The following is a 24,406-nucleotide window of genomic DNA, read 5'->3' as shown; positions in this document are numbered from 1 at the left end:
TGGAAATGCCTCAAACTTATCTTCCGTAGTGATATTATGAGTTATAGACACATATTCTTTATTACTATCTCTCATCACAATGTGCTGTCAGATTTCAATGTGTTGATGTTGTTTTTCCTAGAACAGCTATGGTGTTGTCGCCCTGCAGTATTTTACAATGGTAACAAAGCTGGTTTTATGTTGGAAATAACGATATCAGGCCAAGTGATCGCAACTGAATTTCCATTGATATGTTGGGGTTGTATTTGCTTTATACAGCATACATGTGTATGTCCTCTTTGTATGGTGATAAGCATTGAGAAAACACTTTTCTTGTAGCTGAAAGTTTGGATAAAGATGATATCTGCCTTCCCATGTGGTCATTTTCATTGGCCTTATGTCATCAGGGTGGTCGTCTGAAGTTCACAGACTTCTCGACGTGAACTATGAAAATTCAATGGCTTATTGGGCTTTCAGCAAATAATTTGAAAGTTTCTTACGTGTACTTGCCATACTACATTAAACATTTCGTGAATGCTTGATGTCATCGTAAAGTCATTAGGAGGGGCTCGCATATAATTACGTCATCGGCTCTGTCAGTATATATACACGTATGCATATGTCCGCGTGATGATTTAATCATATCTCGGTTGAGCTAATCCGTTCCTCTCTTCAGTCCCCTCAAGTCTGAGCATCCGTTGTGCAAAGCTGACATCATTAAATGTGGATAGGAGGGGAGTGATTAGGTTGTGTGTTATCTCATTTGTGGGCCTAACGATTCTTTTCAAGTTCTCCCACCACCCACACTATTGCCGTCATACTCTCAAGTTACTTTATTACTGTCCAATTACGGTGGTTTGAAGATTGGAATAGCTGGAAATGAAGAATCATTCAGGATGACTTCTTCCTATTTTCTCGCAAGCTTCCTGCCAACCCTTTGCGTTTTTCCTTCGAGGTTGTGTTAACAACTTAGTCCTGCGTCATTGGAAGTTGCACATGTGCAGACTGTACATGTGACAGGAAGAGTAATAATCACTTGGAAGACCTTTCTCCATTTTTGTTCCTTTTGCCTACATACATGTACAATGTATGTACAGCAAACTTACCATGTCCACACAATTGCATGTATGGTACACATTTTAGTTCACATTCAACTTACTTATTTAGCTACTTTCAGTGTGGGTTTCCATTATATGTAGAGCCATTTTCTGTTTCTGCATTTTTTTCCTATCGTTTCATTTACATTTTACTCTTTTGAAGAGTTTTTGCTTTTGTTCTATTTGTCTGCCAGAAGATCATCAGTACTTGAACCAACTATTGATTCTTGTTTGTAATCATAGCAAACGATTATCCCTTGTCTTTGTAACTGTTTCAAGTTTTCTACCACATGGGTTTGCATGAACTAACTGTTCTGTCTTGTTCCTGATTTGTTTGGTCTTGTTCCTGACCTGTTTGGTCTTGTTCCTGACCACAGGTGACCTGCTGAAGGCGTCGACCCCGGATGTACAGGGAACAGCGTTCACCCTTCCGTCCCCGACACCCGGCCACGGACAACAGCTACTGTACCCGTGTCCCTACTGTAACTACACCACGGCTGACCAGGCACACATGAAGATGCACATCATCTCTCAACACAGGTCAGTCAAGGTTCAGGACAAAGTTCAAGTGGTTAGCCTTTAAGTTGAACTTGGGCCAGGAAGCTCTTTCAGTTGCACCTGAAGTTGCACATCACCTCAAAGCACAGGTATGAAAACATGATGTCCAAGGAAGTTTTAAACTTGTGCCAATCTTAAAACACACACACAGTGCTCAAAATACATTTTTCAGCCAGGTTGCCCAGGTGGGAGGCTTATATGACTCACACATCATAAGTAGGCAAATATTATGTTAAAGGAAGTTCTCTAGTCAACGTCAAGGTTGAGCAAAACAAGGTTCGAGTGTTGAACTTAAGACAGTAAAGCTCGAAAGCATAAAGATGCAAATCATCTTATAGCACAGGTAGGAAAATGTACCATCTCAGTAAAATCTGCCAGTCAAAGTGCATTTGAACGTGGTCTTGTTAAAAAGCTTTTAAATTACACCTCATCATCTTGCAGTACAGGTAGACAAATATCCTGTCCAAAAGAAATCCTCTTGTCAATGTTGAGTTTGAAGAAAATAAACATTCGAGGAAACGGGGGAAGATCCTCATCATCTCCGAGCACAGGTAGGCAAACATCTTGTTCCAGATGGTTGGTCCTCACGCAAGGAAATCACGTAACCAAACAAAGAACTAATGGGACCTGTCCCACTTAGTCAAGTCGTTCGGAGATCCGAGGCTCTTAAATCTTAGCTGGCAAAGTCAAGTTTGAGACATACAAAGTTCATGTGCTCAGCTTGGACTTAATATTAGTTTGCACACTCATTTGTATTGGGAACAGAAAAGGTGGGTAAATATATTATCTGCTTCGACATTTTTTAAGATAATCCATTTGCACATACCGTATGTTATGTACCAACATGATTTTGTCTGTACGTCAGTCATGGATTTCAGGTGTCTAGTGGTTTTTAAGTAATCAATGTATAGCCTTTTTGGAATTGCATGTGTTCACAATTTCACATGAAGGTTGATATAACAGCAGCAAAGACTTATTACTAATAATAATTAGATATAACAGCAGCAATAGCTTTCAATCGGTAAATTTTCTTCCGATGTTCCCTCCAGCGTCCAGCCTCTTGTGCGCTGCCCTCTCTGCCAGGACGCCTGTAACGACAAGTACCACCTGGAGCTGCACCTGACGCGGCTGCACAACGTCACGCCCGACTGTCTGCAGCGCCTGCTCATGAGCGTGAGCGAGGCAGACCTCATCATCCCCATGCCGTCGTACCCGGCCACCAGCTCCGCCGACGCCCCACCCCCCACCAACGGGCGCCAGGCCATGGACCGGGCGGTCATGTCCGCTCTCGAGGAGGCCAATCGCGGGGAGGTGAAGTCGTCGGGGAAGGATGACGAACGTGACAAAGCGGGCGACGAGGGGAAGGACTCGGAAGACAGCAACGACGCCGACCTCCTCCAGTGCCACAAGTGTCAGCAGGTCTTCACCAACTTCGAGAACCTCTGCCAGCACCAGAAGGAGACTGGCCACGCGCCCGAGACGTCCGAGGACGGCCAGAGCTTCCTCTGCTGGAAGAAGGGGTGCAACCAGTACTTCAAGTCCTCGGCCGCAGTCCAGTCCCACTTCCGAGAGATCCACGCCAAGAGGCAGCAGGTGCCGGTGTCGGACCGCCACGTCTACAAGTACCGCTGCAACCAGTGCTCCCTGGCCTTCAAGACCATGGAGAAGCTGCAGACCCACTCCCAGTATCACATGATCCGGGCGGCCACCAAGTGCTCGGTCTGCGACCGCAGCTTCCGCACCATCTCCTCCCTCCACAAGCACATGGAGACCACCCACTTCGACTCCACCGAGGCCGCCAAGCAGATCGGGGCCCGCGCCAATGGAGACATGTCCTACTGGAACATGTTCGGAGACGCCCTCTTGCCCCTCGGAGGGGACGCCCAAGGAGCCTTCCACCTCTCCTCGGAGACGGCCACTTCTCCGAGCTCCTTGCTGACAAAACAAGACGAGGAGTCTCAAGATTCAGAGCTGGGGGATAAGAAGGGGAGGGCGGAAGTCGACTTCGGCCTCCTCTCGAAGGACGATGAGAGCACGTGCAAGAGCACAATGTCCGAAGACGACGCGGTCGCCCTGGATCCCAGCAAACCTCTCACTTGTGACCACTGCCACGTGACCTGCACTTCTCAGGGCGAGCTGGCCGCACACTACAAGTCTGCCGAACACAGGAAGAGTGGTGGGCCCATGTACCCCATGGATAAGTACCTGGACCCAAACCGCCCCTACAAGTGTGATGTGTGCAAGGTAGGGCAGACTTTGTATCACAAGAATACAACTGTTCAACCAATCCTCTACTGTACCTAGATTATGGAAATGTACAAGCCATTTTGCCTAATTTATGATGAAATATAAACAAGGAATTCTGCCAAACTTTTGTAAATATGTCTATGATCATATTATGTATTTTTGGTTAAAAAGACTATCATAAACAAAATAGATTATGCTAATTACAGTTTTACAATGTATTTGCAATATCAATGAGACAACATGAAACAGTAAATGTACAAAGGCTCTCAATATCTTATGGAGGTGTAAGGTCTGTGAACTCTTGTTGCGATTGCAATTTGCAGGAGTCGTTCACCCAGAAGAACATCCTCCTGGTGCACTACAACTCGGTGTCTCACCTGCACAAGCTGAAGCGCACCATGCAGGAGACAGGGGGCGCCGATCAGAACAACGGAGACAAGAAACCCTTCAAGTGCAACATCTGCAATGTAAGTAAGATGCCCCTTAAGGTGTAAGAGTTCAGAGGGGCGAGTAAGAACAGAAAGAGACAAACATGCCAACACCCGGAACCAGTTTGGCAGCGCTTGAACCCCACTGTTACAAAGGAAACCAAACTCATTGAATCACTGATAGATTTTGAAATTAATAAGAAGTTTATTTGCAATTTCGTGACTGAGGGCTAATTGCAAGTACAATGGTATAAACATAATAGATATACAGGTGACAATAGACAGGTGAAAAATATTCTACTCTAATACTAGTTTTGGCTATTTCTAAACAGGTTGGGTTTGACTTCTTTTTGGGAAGCAGAGGGAGACAAAATTAAAGCATACTTTTTTTACGTAACATGCTGTATGGAAATATAACTACATTAATTATGATACTCTTAAAAGGAAACCAAACTTCAAGTCTCTTTCAAGTACTCTTTAATTTGCTCAAGGATTTTGAAATCAATGCATACTTTTTTTACGTAACATGCTTTATGTAACAATTACCACAGAGTTAATTGACTTAATTAGGCTATCAAGCTTTACATTGTTCACCTAAGGATGTTATATAAGGTAGACGTCTTTAGTTCACCGAATCAGTGCCCTGACAATGGCTCACAGCTGAACAAAGTGCTTGGTAGCTAATTGCATAGGGTGAAGAAGGTTGCAATGGTCTCGTGGTTTGAAGGACTAAAGGAAACTGTCGCTGATATTTTGAACTACACAATGTACACTGCCAGGACAACAGTTTACACTTAAAGACCCAAGTCTAGGTTGTTTTTGAAAGTAAAGCATGTAGGCCGTTTTTTAAACAATTTTATATTAAATTTGGATGTTGAAATTCTTTCACAAAGATTATTTTACTTTCCTTGGGGCTATAATGTCTGGATATACATGACATGTACATGTGCTTCTCGTGCCCCTTGATAGTAACATACACTTGCCACATTTTCACCCAGTACTCTAGCCCACAGACTGTTAAACTGATCCACTCACTTCTGACATGTGACCCCATTTTCTTAGAGAAGGCAGAAGCATTGGTTTTCTAATGGAAAGACAGTTTGTATAAGCCTTGGGTGTGTCACCTACCAACACCAATGTGATCTTCTCTGATTGTGTTCTTTCATGTTAAGGATAACCAAAGTGGAATTGTATCTGGCTTAAGTACTGTGTGTATCATGTGAAGATAGTACTGTGCAGTTCCTTACTTGTGTGTAGTTCGTTAATGGTATAAAAGTTTGTAAGAGATTGAAATGTTGTATCAGACGCAGCTAACTTCAACTTCTAAACAAGGAATTTCTTTGTAATTTTAATTTTAGCACTTACTTTATAAGAAAATGCATGCTTTATATATGTATAATTTTATCCTACATGGATACAGCCACAGTCAAAAGTTTTATGTGGCCATGCACCCAATGTTTCAAACCATGTGAAGTGAAATTGTCTGTGGCTAAAACATTTGAAGATGGAATTACCACACTTTATCCAGGGCTGTAGGATAAACAAACAAACAAAGGTATTGAATTCTCCTGGTTCTTCTTTTTTTGTTGGGAAATTTTTTTGGCAAACAAAATCTTCTCATTTCTTCTCATCTCCTATTTTTTCTCTTCTCATTTTGGAGATTGTTTTGTCTCTGCCATTCTCAGAAATATTTCTGGTATGTATGGTAAGAAATGTCCCATATCATCACTTTTTCACTGCCAATGAAATATTTTTTTGCGGGGGAAGAAAATGTGGGGCAACTGTATACATGAGACTAGACATCTCTGTAGTTTTATGTAATATGGGCAAGTGTTCCAAAGTCCTTGATCTGGAAAAGAAATACTTGCATGTTCTCTAGCTATTGGCAATTGTTGGTTTTTCCAATACAAAATGTATCCTGAGGGATTATGATGATTTTAATTGAAAGCACTGTTCGTGTGTGTCTCTCTCTGATCCCGTCGTTTGGCAGGTTTCAAAGGCTGGTAATCAGGAAGCCTTATTAGTAAGGTTCGTTTCCATTTACTTTGAAGCATCATCTCATTAAGAAATGACTCTCCTTTGTGGCGGGTTCCTAAAGCCAGCTTTATTAGTGCTGATTATGAGAGCATTTTCATTCATGCCAGTCTGTACAGAAGGAAGAGGGACAAGAAATAACAAGAGCTTCCTCTTGCTAGCCACGTGAGAAGACAAAGCATGGACAAAAATGCTGCTTATTGTATTAAATCTGATTGTTACTCAGCAATAATGGAAATATCTTGAGTAGTGCATGTCGTGAGGACAGTTCACAAAAGGAGAGAATGCGTTCATTATCTCACACTGTTATATAATAAGATAAAGCACACTTGTATACTTAAGATGTTTTCCTCGTGTGGATGCGGTTATTTCACCTCAACTCTCTCATAACATGGATTTTCGAGGAGCACGACGGATGGTCTGGCAACTTTTCTCTCTATCTCTGTCTATGTGATGTTCTATTACCTTCTATATTGATATCTGCCAGCCTCTCTTCGTAAGTCTTTAAACTGTTCCTTGTAGGATTGGTTTGGCAAGATCCAAGTCAGTACATGTAGTGTGGTTGGTGTAGTGGTTAGCGACTCTGCTTCTGGATCAGGTGGTCGAGGGTTCAAATTTCTGCTTTTTTACTGTTAAGCAGTCCTTAAGCAGTTGTCCACTGAATATTGTACTCGTTGATAAATTTTCTTCTGTTTCTTTATATCTCTATCTAATGTACTCATAGACCAGTGGGATGTTAGCTGTTTTTTGGAGAGTTAGACTGGACCAATGTACAATGTACATGACATGTTGCATCTGCACGTCTGTACCTTAGCTTTTTAGAGACTTAGATTTGACAAATATATATGACAACTTGCTTCCCCCTCCCACAGGTTGCGTACAGCCAAGGCTCCACCCTGGACATCCACATGCGCTCCGTCCTGCACCAGACCCGGGCAGCCCGCCTGGAGGCCATGGCCAGCTCCGGGAAGGGTGGGGGGACCACCCCCACGCAGGGCTCCCCCCAGCCCCCCAGCTCGGAGCCGACCACCGCCGAACAGAAGCTGGCCGACAAGCTGAAGGAGAAACAAGAACAGCAGCAGCAACAGCAGCAGGCACAGCGCATTGCTGACATCCTGCAGCAACAACAACAGGTAAACAACTTTCCTTACATTTAAACAAGTAGACAACTTTCCCTTAATATAAACAACAGGTAAACAAACGTCTTTGCGTGTAAACAAGTAAACATCCACATGTAAATAACCTTCCCTACATCTAAACAAGTAAACATCAACATGTAAACAACAACAGAAATGGCAGACACAGCACATCGTTGACAATTTTGGGGCATCACTAGTGGTATGTCACCCTAGTTTCACATCATCATCATATTTGCCATGAGTCCCTGTCTTTTACAATGTTCTACATGCTGGTTTTATTACAGGCCAGCGCAGGTTACATGAAGGGGGATATGGTAGATAAAAGAAAATATGTACCTGCTCTGGAGTTACTTGGAGTGCTGATTGTTAGTAATCATTAATATATTCTCCCCACAGCAGGCGCTGGCGGAACAGGTGGCAGCCCAGGCGCAGCTGCATCAGGTGCACAGCCTCTTCGGCAACTATCCCATGATGCCGCTCAACATGCCCTCCGTTTACACCTGCCAGAGGTGCAATTCCATGTTCGTCTCACAGGTGGGGCTTTTGCCATTTTGTACATGTTGGTGTGTGCATTATATCTATCAGAAAGACTAAGGCCATGCCATTTTATTCTTTGTTTTTTAACAATTGAAGATTATGCAAGGGCCCAAGATGAAAACATCAGTCTGAGACAAAGACTTGAATTTGACTATGTTGTATCCCTGAAATTTTGTGTACCAAGGTACACTGATTTTGTTCAGCATTTGTGAATCCAAAGACAAAGAAATGAAAATGGTGTGGCTATTCGTTTATCAGTAATGGACCTGTTAGGCTTTTGAACAAATGCCAATAAAATAACTTGAAGTTATAAATAATTGGATTTTTATGATTTTATTGTTTCTTTCATCCATTCTATTGTACAGCAATGGTCAGTTGTGACATCTAGCAATTTTCGGTAGAACTGCACCCAGTATCCCACACCTGTTGGTATTTTCTTCAGACCAATTAGTGTCTTCCTTCTGAGAGGGAGTTATGTGTTAGAAGCCAGCGGTGTGAGAGCCTGGCTTTCACTTCGTGTCCTCAGTTGATCGCTGTTGCTGTAGTGTGCAAATGTTCTCCACCTTGGAAGGAGAAATTGGGGCTGTTGTTTTGTGCTATGTACGTGCTTGTGAGATCGGAACAGAAGGAAGAAGGACAAGAAATAACAACAGCTTCCTCCTGCTAGCCATGTGAGAAGACAAAGCATGGACAAAAATGCTGCTTATTGTGTTAAATCTGATTGTTACGCAGCAGAAATGGAAATATCTTGAGTTGTGGATGTCGTGAGGATGGTTTACAAAAGGACATCTAGCAATTTTTGGTAGAACTGCACCCAGTATCCGAGACCTGTTGGTATTTTCTTCAGACCAATTAGTGTCTTCCTTCTGAGAGGGAGTTATGTGTTAGAAGCCACCAGTGGGGGAGCACGGCTTTCACTTTTGCTTCGTGTCCTCAGTTGAACGCAGTTGCTGTAGTGTGTAAAATGTTTTCCACGTTGGAAGGAGAAATTGGCGCTGTCGTTTTGTACTATGTACGTGCATGTGAGATCGATGAATAGGCTGTGAAAAATGAAACTGTCTCTCCTGGCATGTCTTTTTGCTGTAGAAAATTAAATTGTGGGACTAGTGATGTCACTCTTTGAGATTTGATGTTATGTGCCTTGTAGAGTCAGTCCTTCTATATATGTGTTACTGACTGGTAAACCAGAGAATTGGGGCCGCCAGGCTTTTTTAAGAGTTGGATAACAAATCGACTTTAGGCGTCAATAGATCTTTGTAATTCTGTTTTCTTTTGTCCGTTTTGTTCTTTTATGATGAGGGTGAGTTGTGCAATTGTTTTCCACATGGGAAGGAGGATAGTATCAATTTTTCTTAAGCACTTGATTTGGTGCCATTTGCCTTTTTAGGGAAAGTAAACTCTTTTTCCTAAAGCTTTGATTTCTTGAAATGTGTTGAAGTTATGCTGTATACAGTAAGTCACTATCCTACTAGGTTTTTTAAAAACAGCTGTAGATGTGTGATAAGAGTATCAATTTTTCTCTGACAGTGAACTTTTATGTGGTGACTAAACATGTTGTTCTGCTTATGCCCACCAGGAGGCGCTAGTGCAGCACCAGCAGATGTACTGCTACCTGCCGGAGGTCAGCGCGGCGGCCTCGGCCAGCGCCGCATCCTCCTCCGCTGCCATGGCAACGCCCCAGCCCCCCTTCTCCTCCAGCGGCCGGGTCCTGAACAGCCAGCGGCAGATCCTGAGTGACCTTGGGCTGGAGATGGTCATGGCCTTCAACGAGAACCGGCGCGGCATGCAGAACGTGCTCAACAAGGAGACGGAGGCCGACAAGAAGGTGGACCGCTTCTCCTGCCAGACATGCAAGAAGAAGTTCTCCTCCATATTTATTCTCAAGGTCAGTGGAACACCTGTTTGTTTGTTTGAACTTTTATTTATTCATGAAAGCTCAAATCGGCCTACAGGCCGCTTTTCATTGAGGTCATGAGGAAAGAGGTAAGGGTCAGATAAGATATAACAGAGATGTGAAGGGCACTTGTTTGTAGGATGTTCAAAGTTTTGTTTAAGATACGAGATATACAAGATACATGTACAAGGTTCTTTACCAGTAAGAGATTGCAGTGTCCCCACTGAATCAAAACCAATGTTAAATGATTAGAAGGATTTTTTGATAGTCTGTACAATATTTGCAGGATATCAGCAAATATATGAATGGGCTAAACTGACTTTTGGCAAAGTATCCCCTTAAATGGTAAAATAAGTTCTACTTACTTTCTAACATTTTAGAAATGTGTCAACTAGCTTCATTTAGTTGCTACACCTACATCTAATCTATAGGTGAAGAAAAAAAAAAAACATTTGTCCTATGTAAGAATGTGATCCAATTCGAAGGATTTTCTTCAAGGACACTTATTGATGTTGCAGAATGACTTTCCAAAAATTGGTAATTGAAATTTGTCACTTGATATTTGGAAGGTCATTTTCCAAATTCCATTGGCACCTTTCTTAAGCCAGCAATTGTTTGGCACATGATTTGAAATGCAAAACATTGTATGAGGCCCAGTGCAGAAGTATTCATTATACAGTGTATATACATATAGCTATGAGCTAAAACATGCTATAATACACACATAACTTAAACATTATATTGTTCTAATACTGTTCACTACAGTTCCAAAATGGTGAAAAAACAAGCAAAATTTATTTTCAATCGTATAACTAAGATTTTTTATTTGTTGATTCTATTGTTAAGTTACACATTGCAACAAGACTCGTTAACATTATAATACTGTACTCCAAAGTGTCATTAAGTCAAATGACCAATTTACTGTATGATAGCACTTCATCTGAAAATGTGTTTTAGACATGCACCTGTAATTTTGTTTTGTATCAGACTAATCCTCCCTGCTTTCATCGTCTTGTCTGCGAATCTTGCCCCATTGTTACCCGTCGAAGTGCGGATAATGCTCCTTTTCAGGCATTGGGAAAAACAACGCAACCTTCACCTGTGACGAACTTCGGGGCAACGGCCTGTCAGACTTTGTTCTTTTCCACGTGGAACCAACAGCACAGAAAAACATGTTCTGAACAATAGAGGGAAATAATTGCCAGATGTGGCTTTCCTGATTTTTGACTATGCGCCAGAGAAATTACCATCAAGCAAGTGAACTTCTGTTAACAACGGCTGAAGTAACTCACAAAAATACTCAACAAAAAAATGGCATAAGCATATTGTCTTGTTTTTAATCTATTGATTCAGCTAACATCTTGCTGTGGCAGCCCAATTAGTCCATTTGGTGGTTAAAAATGTGCAGTAAGGCTGTGTGACCCCTCCATCCCACAATTGTAGATCTAGCAGAACACAGACACTACACATAGAACAGATACGACCCCTCTTGAATACAACCCACAAGCCTACAAAACTGAAAACGTTCACTACTTCCTCCAAATATATATCACCTCTATCTCCCACCAGCTTAGTTCAGTGCCCAGAAGTGGCCTTACACTGAGTGATCTTGTTAAAAAGATGTACATGTAGTTCACTTTTTCTTATCCTACATTTATTTCATTAGAATGACTCAGTGACATCCAGCCAATTGCAAGGCTGCCCAGCTAGCCAAAGACCATTATTAGGGGCCAGTCTAGATCTGTGAATTGGGACCTTGTGGGTTTTCAACCATTGTGTTACCCTGTGTCACCCCTACTTTTATCGACAAGTTGTAAAACTTGATGGAAAATTTTACCTGAAATAATTTTGGGGTGTGGTTTGATGAAAATGTTGCTTGTGACTGGGCACTGGAATAGTTAGATTTTAGGCTGGGAAAGGCCCATTTGCTAGTGCAGTGAAGTTCTAAAATCAGTGAAAACAATGACAAAGACACTCTTAAGTTGGGATTTCTTCTGCCTGTGAAACAACAACAGAGAGAAATGTTGTGTACACTTGAAACCATTCTGAATTATTCAATGTGGTTCTAAAAACAGTGATATTATCAGCAATATACGCTGCAACAAAAACTGTACATGTAGATAGATAAGCCAAACAGTATCAGTAACAAAATATTGAATAGTATTGTTGATGCAGCAATGTTTATACTTTAAATGCGTTGAACTTAAGGAAGTCTTGTTGTTTCTGGGGGAGAGTATTCCATAATTTAACACACTCACTATCCATTGTTTGATCATACTGCTGCTGGGATCCCTGACGCAGGGGTAGGCAGCAGTCGGCTAGTCTTCACACTGCGCAGTCCAGTGGGTCGACCCGTTACACCGCACACCTTGATGTCTCTCCTAACACAGTCCATCCAAGTTTTTCTCGATCTACCACGACCCCTGTTGCCTGACACTTTCAGTTTGGTGATGGTGTTAATGCAGTCACTTGATCTTCTACGTGTCCCCTGTAATAATGCTGTTAAGTGCTATGATATAGTTGTAGATTGTTGATGTGACCTAAAGTTGATTTTCTTTTTTCTCCGTCAGACACACGGGGAGCAGATCCACCAACAGTTGCAGAAAGTAAATGGCGCCCTCTGTCTCTGTTTAGAGAACGTTGTAATGCTCTGATGTAGATGGCTTCTGTTTACACAATCTCTCACTGGCTGGGGTTAACAACCCCCTCCTCCTACATGTATATAGGAGGTGGCAACTGTAGGGCCGGCTGCTAGGAGCGCAATTTTAGTCAGGCTAGCTTCTTTGCTACCATATGATTGCCAATTGTTGCTGTGACCTAAAGTTGAAGTTTGTTTTTTCCATCAGACGCACGAGGAGCAGATCCACAAGCTGCAGCTGCCACTGGCTCAGGTGGAGAAGCTTGCCAAGGACTACCGCGACGAGTACAACAAGAAGCACCAGCAGGAGAAACCGGAGGAGCCGCCCGCGCAGCCGCCACACACACCGGTACCCGCACCACCGCCTCCGCCCGTAACACCGCTCGTACCGACGCTGAGCACTGACCAGCCTCTGCTCCCCCTGGAGCCTATACCCTCACAGGTGAGATGGATGTTCCTAGTAACACCTTTATTGTGTAACACTGTTCTAGGGAGTAAAGCTTTAAAAGATGACACTTAGGTTACGTTTCCATTCTATGAGGCAAATTTGAACACAATGGACTCAAATTTTTGACTGTCCAAGTCCAATCTTTCAAGGGAAGAGTAGTCCATCATTTCTACGCAGTTGGACATTTCCAGTAATGCCTAGGTTTGCTCCACTCTCCTAACGTGTGAATGTAATTTGAGTGCCAGCCTCACTTGGAGGAAAGTTAAAAAGACTGGCACCCAGGTTATGTTTCTATTCCCCTGAGGCAAAGTTGAATGTAATTTCCAACACAAACATTGAACTTATCCAAAGTTTTGACCATTCAGTTCAAGTCTTTGTTAAGCGATCAGGCATCAACCTCTTCCATCTAATTTGGAGTTCTTTAACCCCTTCCTCTGTCTACCTTTATACTTTGATGTGTGTGCACCACTCACCATGTTTAATTGTGTGGCTCATTGAGCAATGAAAGAAGATGCAATCTAGAAGAAGGAAAGCAAGAAGTCAAGGGAAGACAAGCACAAAGGCGTGTCCGTTTGTCATGCAAACGTACTGCTGAGGTGTTTAAAATGTTAAAGTGTGCAGTTTATTGAGTAGAACGTAAAACAATTAGACTCTAAGCGGAGATGCACTCTAGAAGAAGAGAAATGAACTCAGAAGTGAGGAAAAGAAAAGCATACAAGGTTGTCCGTTTCACATGCACTTGTTCCTAACACATTGATTTGTTACGAGGCAGTTTATTTGTTAGTCATTGACTTACACTTTAATTTCTTGATTTTCTGTACATTTTTCTCTTCTCTGTTGTCTGCTGTCCTTTTTCTTCTAAAAGGTTCCTTCACCCTCTGTCTATTTTGATGTTTTTAAGTCCTTGAAAGCTGTGAAGGACTATTCACAAAATTCCAATCAAGCATATTGCAATCTGGGAATATTTCTTTTTGTATGCAGTTATTTTTGGGCACACGTTTACAAAGAGATGTTGAAAGCCGACTGCTCTTGTGGAAATTAATCCTTTGTGCAACTTTGATGTCAACATTGACATCAAAATTGTTGAAAATGTTGATCTTAATCAAGAAAACATTCAGCAGCATGTCAGAAACAGGCTGAGTGTCACTTTGTCAAAGGGACAGTCTTTGGTCTGTGCACAATAAAAAGGTGGAGTTAAGCAGGTCATTAATAATTCAAGCATTAAATACCGGAGTTATCGGCGGGAAACCTGCCTCAGTACAAGGCTAGGAACACTTTTATTGAAGCTCTGCATGGGGTTTTAGGAAGAGGAAATTTAAAGTTTACAATTTTCCAAGCTACGACACACTCAGGCAAAGGGAATCAGTATTTAGTCAAGCTGTTACCACAAACATTTTCCACAATTGCTTTCAACTTGTTCGTAATGTTTGGTTATTTTCTCCTCACATTGTACTGGCAAACCCCATGCATACCCTTTGTTTGTACGGCAATTCAGACCACTGCCTTCAACTTTTGTTTGGGGAGCTCATGAGATGCTCTCGCGGCAAAGCAAACGTAAAATGATGGCCGAAGCTCTAGCCGAAAGTTTCGTGGTGAGGTACGGCCCACCTGTTGTCTCACCTGTTGCACCTGTCGCACCTGTAATGCCCATCATCACGTCTGTTTTCCAGGTGATGGAGGCGCCGCCCCAGCTGTATCAGTGCGATAAGTGCAGCCTGATGTTCCCCTCGCTCGACATGTGGCGAGAGCACCAGAAAATACACTTCCAGGTAGGCACAGCCTTGCAATGGAATGATGCTTGTTTACGTTAGGTTAGACATCCAGGGGGTTATAAGATATGACAAATAGCAGTCACTTAAACAATTGGATATGATTTTGGAAACATCCACTACCTTTCATCACTGCATTCTACCTGAAATGTCTGATCGTTTCCAAAATCATATTCAGCTGTTTGAGTAATTGCTACTTGGCGTAATGCTTTTTTATTTGCTTTGCATAACTGGTAAACTGCCTTTAGGTGTAACACACCAGTTGTGTACAGCAAGTAAGACCAGACTGGTGGGCGACCAAAAAAAAATAATGTGAGGGTTGTCAGGTTTCTGATAAGGTTGGCATGCTAACTTTTTCCTAGACATAAGGCATAATGGAATTGTAATCCCCAGAAAATTTGCTCAGTTTGAGCAAAATTTCATCCACCCTTGTATTATATAAGGTTACAGCACCACCTTTAAATATTAGGTGGAGGTTGGGAGAGGGGTTGCTTCAAAGATTTTTTTTTAAATTCTATTCATTTCGTAGATTTGTGTTAGAAGAAAGAAATGCCATTTTCTTTTACTCATTTACTTACAGTTTTGTGTATAGATATATTGGTGCTTTTAACTATTTTATTGCTGGTGTGGGTTGTGCCCAGGACCTTTTATGAAAGCTTGGTTGAAGTAACTTACACTATGGCATACTGTCATAGGTTGTATGAATAGGAGACTTAGGTTATTAGCTGTTAAGAATTGTCAGTGATTATTGATGTCCCAAAATAAGTACCATTGTCAAGGATAATGTACAAGCATTCCAATGATACATAATACAATGACAATGGCAAATGACATTGAAGCTTGACAATTACAAATACATTGCAATTCATATTGTACACGGCAGAGATATGATTGACTAGATTCAACTTTACAAGCCTTTTTTTTCTTTTGGCTTATTTACAAGTCTCTACAGGTTTTTCAGAAATGTTATTAATAAATGTTTTTTTTGTCCTTCTCATGGCAGACATCCTTAGAATTGTTAGTTGTTGGACGTTAATTGTTAGACGTTAAACCGGAGAGTGAGTGTGTGAGTGAGTGTTAGGTTTTTTTATTGTCAGGTGTTTTCAGAAATGTCTTTAACTCGTTCAGCCTTCAGTTGCTCACAGTCTTTTTTTTGTCCTTCTCAGGGCAAGCGTCCTCGCACCCGCATCACGGATGAGCAGCTGAAGATCCTGCGCGCTCACTTCGACATCAACAACTCCCCGAGCGAGGACCAGATCCTGGAGATGTCGGAGAAGTCCGGCCTTCCCACCAAGGTCATCAAGCACTGGTTCCGCAACACCCTGTTCAAGGAGCGCCAGCGCAACAAGGACTCGCCCTACAACTTCAACAATCCCCCGTCCACGCCGCTCCCCGAGGACGCCAAAAACCTGACCGCCATGAAGTCTCCAGCGCCGTCGTCTGCTGAGAAGGTGGCACCGATGACGACGCCTGTCGTGAATCCGCCCGTCACCGCGGCAACCGCGACCCAGGCGCAGATACAGGAGGAGCAGCGTAAGGCAGAAGCGGAGCGCACGGCCCGACGAGCAGGGAGAACCCGATTCACCGACTACCAGATCAAAGTCCTGCAGGAGTTCTTCGAACAGAACGCCTACCCTAAAGATGACGACTTGGAGCATCTCTCCAAGATCCTCAACCTCAGCCCGCGTGTCATTGTGGTCTGGTTCCAGAATGCCCGCCAGAAGGCTCGAAAGAGCTTCGAGAATCAGCCGACCAGCCCTCGCACCACTGACAGTGTGGACGAGAGTCGCTATCAGCGCACGCCCGGCCTGAACTACCAGTGCAAGAAGTGCCAGTCCGTCTTTCCTCGCTTCTTCGACCTGATGAAACACCAGAAGCAGGAGTGTTATGCTGCAGAGAGCAGCGGCGCGGAGAGCACCAGCAGCAACGACAGTAAGACACCCACAGACCTGAAGGAAAGGCTGGAGGGGAAAGAGGCAAAATCCGACAAAAAGGAAATCAAGTTCCCGGCTGCCATGCCACCGCCGCCGCCCCCCTCCCAACACCTCATGCACTACCAGTGCGACAAGTGCAACCTGGCTTTCCCAACCTTCGACCTGTGGAGGGAGCACCAGAAGGTTCACTTCCTGTCTCCGTACGCTCCCTTCTTCCCCTCGCCGCTCATGGACAGCCCCTACATGATGTACATGCCCTACGCACTCGACCAGCTCGCGGCTCATCAGATGATGGCAGCCGCTGGGGCGAGCCCGCTCTTACCCCAGTCTCTCGGGGAAACGTCCTCCTCGAAGCGTAAACACTCGGAGATGGAGGACGGGAAAGGTTTGTCCCAGGACGGGCAGCTGTCTCTGAGCTCTCCCGACCAGGATTCTCCGCGCGAGGGCAACAAGCGTCTCCGCACGACGATCACGCCCGAGCAGCTGGAGATCCTGTACCAGAAGTACCAGATCGACTGCAACCCAACCAGGAAGATGCTGGACCTGATCGCGAGGGAGGTCGGGCTGAAGAAGCGAGTGGTGCAGGTCTGGTTCCAGAATACACGGGCACGCGAGCGCAAGGGGCAGTTTCGGGTCACGGGACCCTCCCTGACACACAAGCGTTGTCCCTTCTGTCGCGCCATGTTCAAAGCGAAGACGGCGCTCGACGCCCACATCAAATCCCGCCACTGGGTCGAGCTCATCAGCAGTAACAAGTCTGTCGAGGCAATCATCCAGAGCTCCGAGACAGTCACAGACGCAGAGCTTGCAAAAGCGGCCTCAATGTCTCACCACCCAGACGACTCCCACTCCGACCACCATCATCACAGCAAGAAGCCAGAGAACCAGTCCAGCCCTCGGGACAACAGCTTCCCTTCGGCTGAGAAGATGCTGGCTCGGTTCGCAGCCATCAAAAAGGAGAAAGACGACGACAAAAATGACCAGCCGTCCACCTCCGCTCAACAGCAGAACGGAGAAAACTCCCTGATGAGCAATCATGCTCAGTCCGAAGACATGGAGTCGCAATCGCTGAATAAGGTTAAAGTAGAGCTGCCAGGCCTTCTCAACGAGTCCACAGCCTCCTGCAGTAGCATGGGGGACGACACAATGGGCTCTAATAAGGAGCTGATCTCCCCCTCGATAGAAGGCATGTCCCAACATGACGTGGCAGAGAGCATCAACTCAGACGAAGACGGTTCTCACAACTTCAGCTACACTTTAGAGGAAGACATACACTCGGATGCTGGGAGTGTTGGGAGGAGTGAGGAGTCGTCCACCTGCGATCCCCAGTCTCCTAGCAACAAGCACCTGCCGGGCAAGCGCTACCGCACGCAGATGTCCAACCTGCAGCTGAAAATGCTGAAGTCCGCCTTCACCGAGTACAAGACCCCGACCATGCAAGAGTGCGAAATCCTGGGCAACGAAATCGGACTGCCGAAGCGTGTGGTCCAGGTCTGGTTCCAAAATGCACGTGCCAAAGACAAGAAGTCCAAGCTGGCACTTGGGAAACACTATCCCCCCGGACAGTTCGACAAACCCAAGGAAGAGTGCACGCTCTGCGGGGTGAAATACTCCGCCAAGCTGTCTGTCCGCGACCACATCTTCACCCAGCAGCACATCGGAAAGCTGAAGAGCTACTACTCCGAGCAGTTGGCCAAGGAGAAGGAGTACGTAGACCCCACGGCGATGCAGCGCATGTTCCAGCAGCAGGGCCTTGAGCGCCTGCGCCAGGCGAATGAAGCACTAGCCGTGCACCAGCAGGCCGCGATGATGGGCGCCTCACCCATGATGCAGATGCCGGGATCTGCGTTTCACACCCTCCACCCGCTCAGCCCCATGGCCTTCATGGGGCTGGGGCAGCAGACAGGCACCAGCGAGAGCACCTCGCCCAAACTCAGCAGCCCGAGCACCGAAAACCAAAGCAAAGAGAAGGAGGTGAAGGTGAAAGAGGAGAAAGTGGAGACATCCGAATCTAGCATGCCCCTCCCGGGCTTCGGACAGAGCCCCATCAGTGCTCACGACTCTCTGTCGGCAGGCAGTTCCGCCTTCTTGCCGTACTACATGGGCACGCTGCCTCCGTACTACCTGCAGCAGCTGGCCAGCATGCAGGGGGCCTACCTGCACCAGATGTACGGGGCCGGGGCCGCCGGGGCCCAGAGTTTCTTCCCTTACGACATCCCCGTGTCCCTTCAGGGTACCGCTCTCGGGGACATCACTTCTCCCATGCTCCAACAGTACTCTGCCCAGGCCCTGCAAGAACTCATGTCGCCACACGCTCCCAAGGACCTCTCCTGTAAGACGTCTTCGGCCGAGAAGGAAGATAAGAAACAGGAGGGTCATAAAGCGGGGTCCGTGTCTGCCCTGCCCGGCCACCCGTGCGTAACCAAGTGCCATCGTTGCAAATTCATCTGTAAGAAATGTCAGATGGTGTTCCCCGACGAGGAATCCGCCATCGGTCACCAGCAGACCTTCTGTTACTTCGGCCGCACGTTCGATAGCGAGGAAACCCTGGTACGCGTCTACGAGGACGAGTACCGTTGCGCGGCGTGCTCCGAGCGCTTCACTGGGGAGGAGCAGCTTGACGGCCACCTGCGTTCGCCCGCCCACAAGACCAACGCAGCCAAATACACTCCACCAGAAAAGCAGAGCGAAAAAGACGGAAGAGAACGTAGCATCGACAATGGTACAGCAAAGTCTAGAGAGGCAAAAGGCGCCGCCCCCGTAGCGGCGGCCGCCGGACATGCAAACACTTCTAATACTACTTCTACTAGCACACCAAAGCCAAGTACTTCTACTTTACCCCACTCCGCGGCGAGTCAGGAAGCAGCAGAGAAGAGCAGCGAAGCAACAGACAGTAGGAAAACAGACGGTCCGTCCATAGGACCGTTGCTAGGCGATAACGAAAATGGACCGCCGGAGGAGAAGAGACCCCGAGTGGAAGGGAGCTGAGGATAACAGCAGCCCTAGGAAAAAAGCAAAAGCCAAATATTTGAAGCTTTAAAATTGGTGAGGATGTCCGTGTTGTTGTTGTTGTTGTGCTAAGCACACACTGTGACTTTATTCTGGCTCACGAGAGGAAGCTGACGTTCTGTGTAGTTGTGGTCTATATGTGTTTCTATAGTGACTTCTTGTCGAGAGAATTGTGTCCAATGACACGTAATGACAAGGTCTGGTATAGTAGTGCGTTTCTATCTGCAGTTAACATGCAGATGTCTTGTTCTTGAAATCGTAGATCTGATTTACAAAATCATAACTATAGAGGATATAGATTTAGATGTAATATGACAAGAACAGCTAAGCTGAAATACCAATTAAGTCATCAATTATGTCCCTTTTAGTTCCCTAATCTTTAGAGGAATAAAATCTCATCTTGGCTTTGTTTCAGAAGTGCTCTATTTTGATATGTAACAAGATCAGTCTGGCAGACAAAAATTCCAACAACCAAATGTCGCAAAAAAAGATAAGAAGAAGAAAGAGCGAGTGTTGTGAATATTTGTTATTTTTTGGTGAGATGTCAGATTGCAAAGCAACCACACATGCACAAGGTAGCCAAACCTACAAGTTGGGGAGGAATCGTCGTGTCTATCGGACGAGGCAAGCCTTTATGAAAGGCCTGCTACAAACGCGTGCTATCACTCCATATTTATTCATCATGGGGGAAGAAGCCTCTATCAAAATAGAGCTACGTCCCCAAGTAGATTGCTCAAAAAGAGGGACAGTTCGAAAGCTGTGAACTTTGTCTATTTTTCTGTGAAGCATTTCGTCGTCTTGTGGTGCACCGTGTCAAAATACTTGCATGTACCGTGGCATTTTAGTACCGTGAATGATGGAAATTGTAATGAGGGACCTCGCTTGTTTTTCTTACAAAACGAGGGTCGTTTTTGACAGTGCATCCCGCTAACCAAAGAACTGCAGTAGACTGCAGTAATTATCTCTAAAGCTGTGTAATGGAAGGACGTTTCGCCGAGCTGTTGGTGCGTACGTGTGTTATTCCTGTGCATAGTCGGATGAAATCTGCTGATCTTGAGGTGCAGTGTAAAGGTCCGATCTTGTGTCCGCGAGAGTTTGGACCACGACATATTGTCTCCCCACCACGTATACCTCACGTGAAGCCTGAAGAAATGGGAATTCATTAACAGTTAGTCATGCTAGATTGTATTTACTCATGAGCAGAATTCTATAGTCTGTAGGCACCATAACCACAAACCGACTCACCATGTAACAGTAGATTGTGAGTGTATTTAAAGTCTAATGTTATTTTTCCTTACAGTCTTGGATATACATATTTTTGATCATGTGGTCTTCAGAATTGCCTGTAACTTGATGACTAAGCGCATTAATACATTACTACTTTTAAATTAGTTGTTTAGTAGATGTTCGTTGATATTATCTTATTATTAAGATATCACAGTAATTGTTACGAAAGTTATCAGATGTTGTTATGATTTAGAATCATAAAGTTGATGTATATATTTTATGATTTTGCAATAGAAAAGGTTTGAATGGGAGATCTTGATGTAAACTCCCAAATTACTCTCTAGTGAGATTGACGTGTTTGAAGCACAACGGTTTGGTCTGTCTTGGAAGAACGACATCCATTGCATGGATATGTGAGAGTTACCTTTTTCTGTTTTATTCCCTTGATAGTATTACGTGTAACATTATGATGTTTTCTTACTGTTTTTGACGTAAAAGTTCATTTTCTATTGTTGTCATCGCTTCTTTGCACTTTTGCACTGCATTTCAAGAAGCTTTTAGCGTCGTTTTTAGATTTTTAATAACAGATATTACTGACTTTATCAAACTTACCAGCACCGCCTGTCTCTCCTTCCGGTTCCCCCATCACCACTTTCACATCTTCCCACGGTTTGGCCTTAAATAAATATAATGTAAATTTTCCTGGAGAGGAGGCCAAGGCCTGGGAAGGTGTCGACATGTGGATTTTATTGTGGTTGACTGGGGGATCATCGCGTGGAAGGCGGGGCGGTCGGCGCTGGGCGACCGTAAATGAACTTTTCCTGACCTCAGGACACCACATGCCTGTAAACGGGAGACCCACGGACTCACAAACAACCGACAAAAATTCAGACTCAAGGGGTTGGAAGTAGATCGTGTGCAATGTATGCAACAAGACACAGCGTCTTGTACTCACTGTATTATCAACTGTAAAAATTCCTAACCCACCCCTTGAAAAATTATCGTTGGCCACTTTTAAATTATACTTACACAAGATTGTGTATTGAATCTTATTAAGACTGCACTTTTATAGCTTCCAAATGCATTTGTTTCCAAGCAATGTCACCGCAATATTAGTGTACAGCAATACTATAAAGTTACGAGCAGTCTACAGCCCTCTTGATTGAGTAAAGCTTGACATGGATAGACATAAAGAGGGTGACGATTGTTTCCGAAGTCCGTGGGCCTTTCGTCGTAGCAGCTCTGAAACCAAAACCAAACCAAATCCACACCTATACAGTGCATTATCTTCTCCGAGACTCGCATTCCGAGTCCACCAGTATTTATGGGAATGTTGTGAATGTAACATGGAGTAATACAGATTGTCCCAAAGGAAGGAACGAATAATTATAGCCTAGAGAAAATGTGACTCTGAGCTGGGATAGAGGGTGCCTGGTCTCTCACCGGTGTAGCATGGTGGTCTCACACCATCATGTCAATCTGTTTTCAAATTGATCATTCAAATGGCTACAAACTCTAATTACTGAGAGTAGCTGTCACCAATGACCAACCAAGGTTGATTTGAAGCCTGAGAAAACTTTTGTTTACTTTTACATACACAGAAGGGATGATTTTTTGGGAGGGTAAAAAAAATGTGTTTTGTCGCCAATAAATGGTACAATTGGAAAATTTGTCCTGAACTTTCACCATTTGAGTCCCTGACACTGCACTCTGCAAGTTGACCGCTAGGTGGCGCACCTTGCACCTCCTGTCCTGGCTCGCTACCGAATCCAGCACAAGCTAACAATCCAAATCTTCTGCTACTCTGCAGCGACTCTTTGCTGCTGCACTCTTTATGCACTAACCACTGGTGCCGTTTGAACCTAACTCTTAACGTACAAGTCTCCCAATAATCCGTCTTGTACGCCACTCAACGATAGCTTTAACACTGACTGTTGCTTGCAATACCTCACAATCGATTCTGACTGAACATTTGTTTGTTGTCCGTAGATGTTTGTATACATAACTTGTACGTGTAGAGGTTGTACGAAAAAAGAGAGAGAGAACCAAGCTTCTCCCTGGCCTTGGAGCTATCACACTGATCAATAGTATGATGACAATGTCAGTAAAAATAAAAACTACACGTTCTTAACTACATCTGGTGTTTGTGCTTTATGGAGTCTTGAATTTTTAAGATTATTACAGAATTAATGAAATTATCTTCATTTGCATGTTCTTGCCCACTGAGCTTAATTGAATACCATTAAATCAAAGATTATGTAAATACCATTACCTGTAGTGGTGATAGTGAAGGGTAGACACGAGAACAGTTGACAGTCTATTGCTTACAAAATATTAGGCAAGACCTATATTGTACTGTACATTCATGCCTCCAGGACTAGGTAGATGTCTATTGTAACAGACACAGGAAAGGAAAGACAAGAACACATGACTAAACATACAGAAAAGTGTTGTACTGAGCATAACAAGTACTTTATAGTCACCTTGCATACTGTGTTGTAATTGTGTACATGTAAGTACTGTATAGGCAGAGAAAAACCTGTTCAGGACTCTTTGTCATCTTGTAACATCAATTTTAGAATGGGATTTAACATATAGTAAAACTGCCATTAAAATCAAGTATTAAACCCACATACAAGAAGTATTTAAGGCTTCGGGGTGGGGTGGGGGTGTCATACTGCAATCTAAGGAATATCAGTAAAGTGTGGCGTATCTGATTGACCATTACATGGGTGTGCAAAGAATAAATACAGTCAGCCTCCCATTGTTCTTTCCCAGAAAGGCCACTGTTTCTTTCTTGGAAAAATCATTACTGCTTCATTACCGTTTGTGTGCATGGGTATGACGAAAAACCTTGAATGCACTTTAGAAGGTTGCGTGCACTTTACAAGGTTTCATATGGCTGCCATCTGCAGTTTGGGAGAAAGACGCAAGGCCCGGAAGGATTGGGGGGGGGATCTTGGGAAGTGTTCTGAATCCACCCAAAGATAACCGTTTGTTCCATCCGGTCAAGACCTGCCAACAAGTGAAAGAAAATTGCGAAATCCTTTATGTGTCTTTAGCTATTTAAAATAATTTAGTTAACAGTCAACGAATAGTGTCCTACCGATGGTATAGGTACCAGAAATTGTAATACTAGTGCTAGGAAAGGTTTTCCATCTTCACGTAGTACTAATTACCATAGGCGTAGCATAATCTGCACTACCACCACTTATCGCTGGGGGGAATATATGACAACGTTTACCTGACCGAACCTTAACTACTGAGCCTACTAATATCTAAGCAGTAAATATGTCAATCCTTGATAGTAATTGATAAAACGTGACAATCATCTTGGTTTCTTAGGAGAACGTAACCAAGAACGCTGGGAGTAGCGTTACACTTTTTTTTGGCCGGTGTCCAAGTTTGTATTTGACATTTGGGTGGGGCTAACGCGCTCTCTTGGCAGCTAGGAAGCTTTCAATTGTT

The 24,406-nt window shown here is 44.1% G+C and overlaps 1 protein-coding gene across 3 annotated transcripts in view; it reads left to right on the top strand.

Moving 5' to 3' along the window:
- LOC118418692 (zinc finger homeobox protein 4-like) overlaps window positions 1–23,072 on the top strand; it is a 114,396-nt gene extending 91,324 nt beyond the window's left edge. For all 3 annotated transcript variants that reach the window (XM_035824737.1, XM_035824738.1, XM_035824739.1), the window contains exons 9-17: window positions 1,454–1,616; window positions 2,684–3,878; window positions 4,205–4,348; window positions 7,216–7,476; window positions 7,879–8,016; window positions 9,596–9,904; window positions 12,760–12,993; window positions 14,670–14,768; window positions 15,935–23,072. In XM_035824737.1, coding sequence (XP_035680630.1) covers window positions 1,454–1,616; window positions 2,684–3,878; window positions 4,205–4,348; window positions 7,216–7,476; window positions 7,879–8,016; window positions 9,596–9,904; window positions 12,760–12,993; window positions 14,670–14,768; window positions 15,935–19,690 — 6,299 coding nt within the window. In that variant the 3' untranslated portion in view covers window positions 19,691–23,072. The remainder of the gene's footprint in view (window positions 1–1,453; window positions 1,617–2,683; window positions 3,879–4,204; window positions 4,349–7,215; window positions 7,477–7,878; window positions 8,017–9,595; window positions 9,905–12,759; window positions 12,994–14,669; window positions 14,769–15,934) is intronic.
- The last annotated feature ends 1,334 nt before the right edge of the window (window positions 23,073–24,406 follow it).

The sequence above is a fragment of the Branchiostoma floridae genome, chromosome 6 (assembly GCF_000003815.2).
Source record: "Branchiostoma floridae strain S238N-H82 chromosome 6, Bfl_VNyyK, whole genome shotgun sequence".
NCBI lineage: Eukaryota > Metazoa > Chordata > Leptocardii > Amphioxiformes > Branchiostomatidae > Branchiostoma > Branchiostoma floridae.
This window is presented reverse-complemented; position numbering and strand designations above follow the sequence as displayed.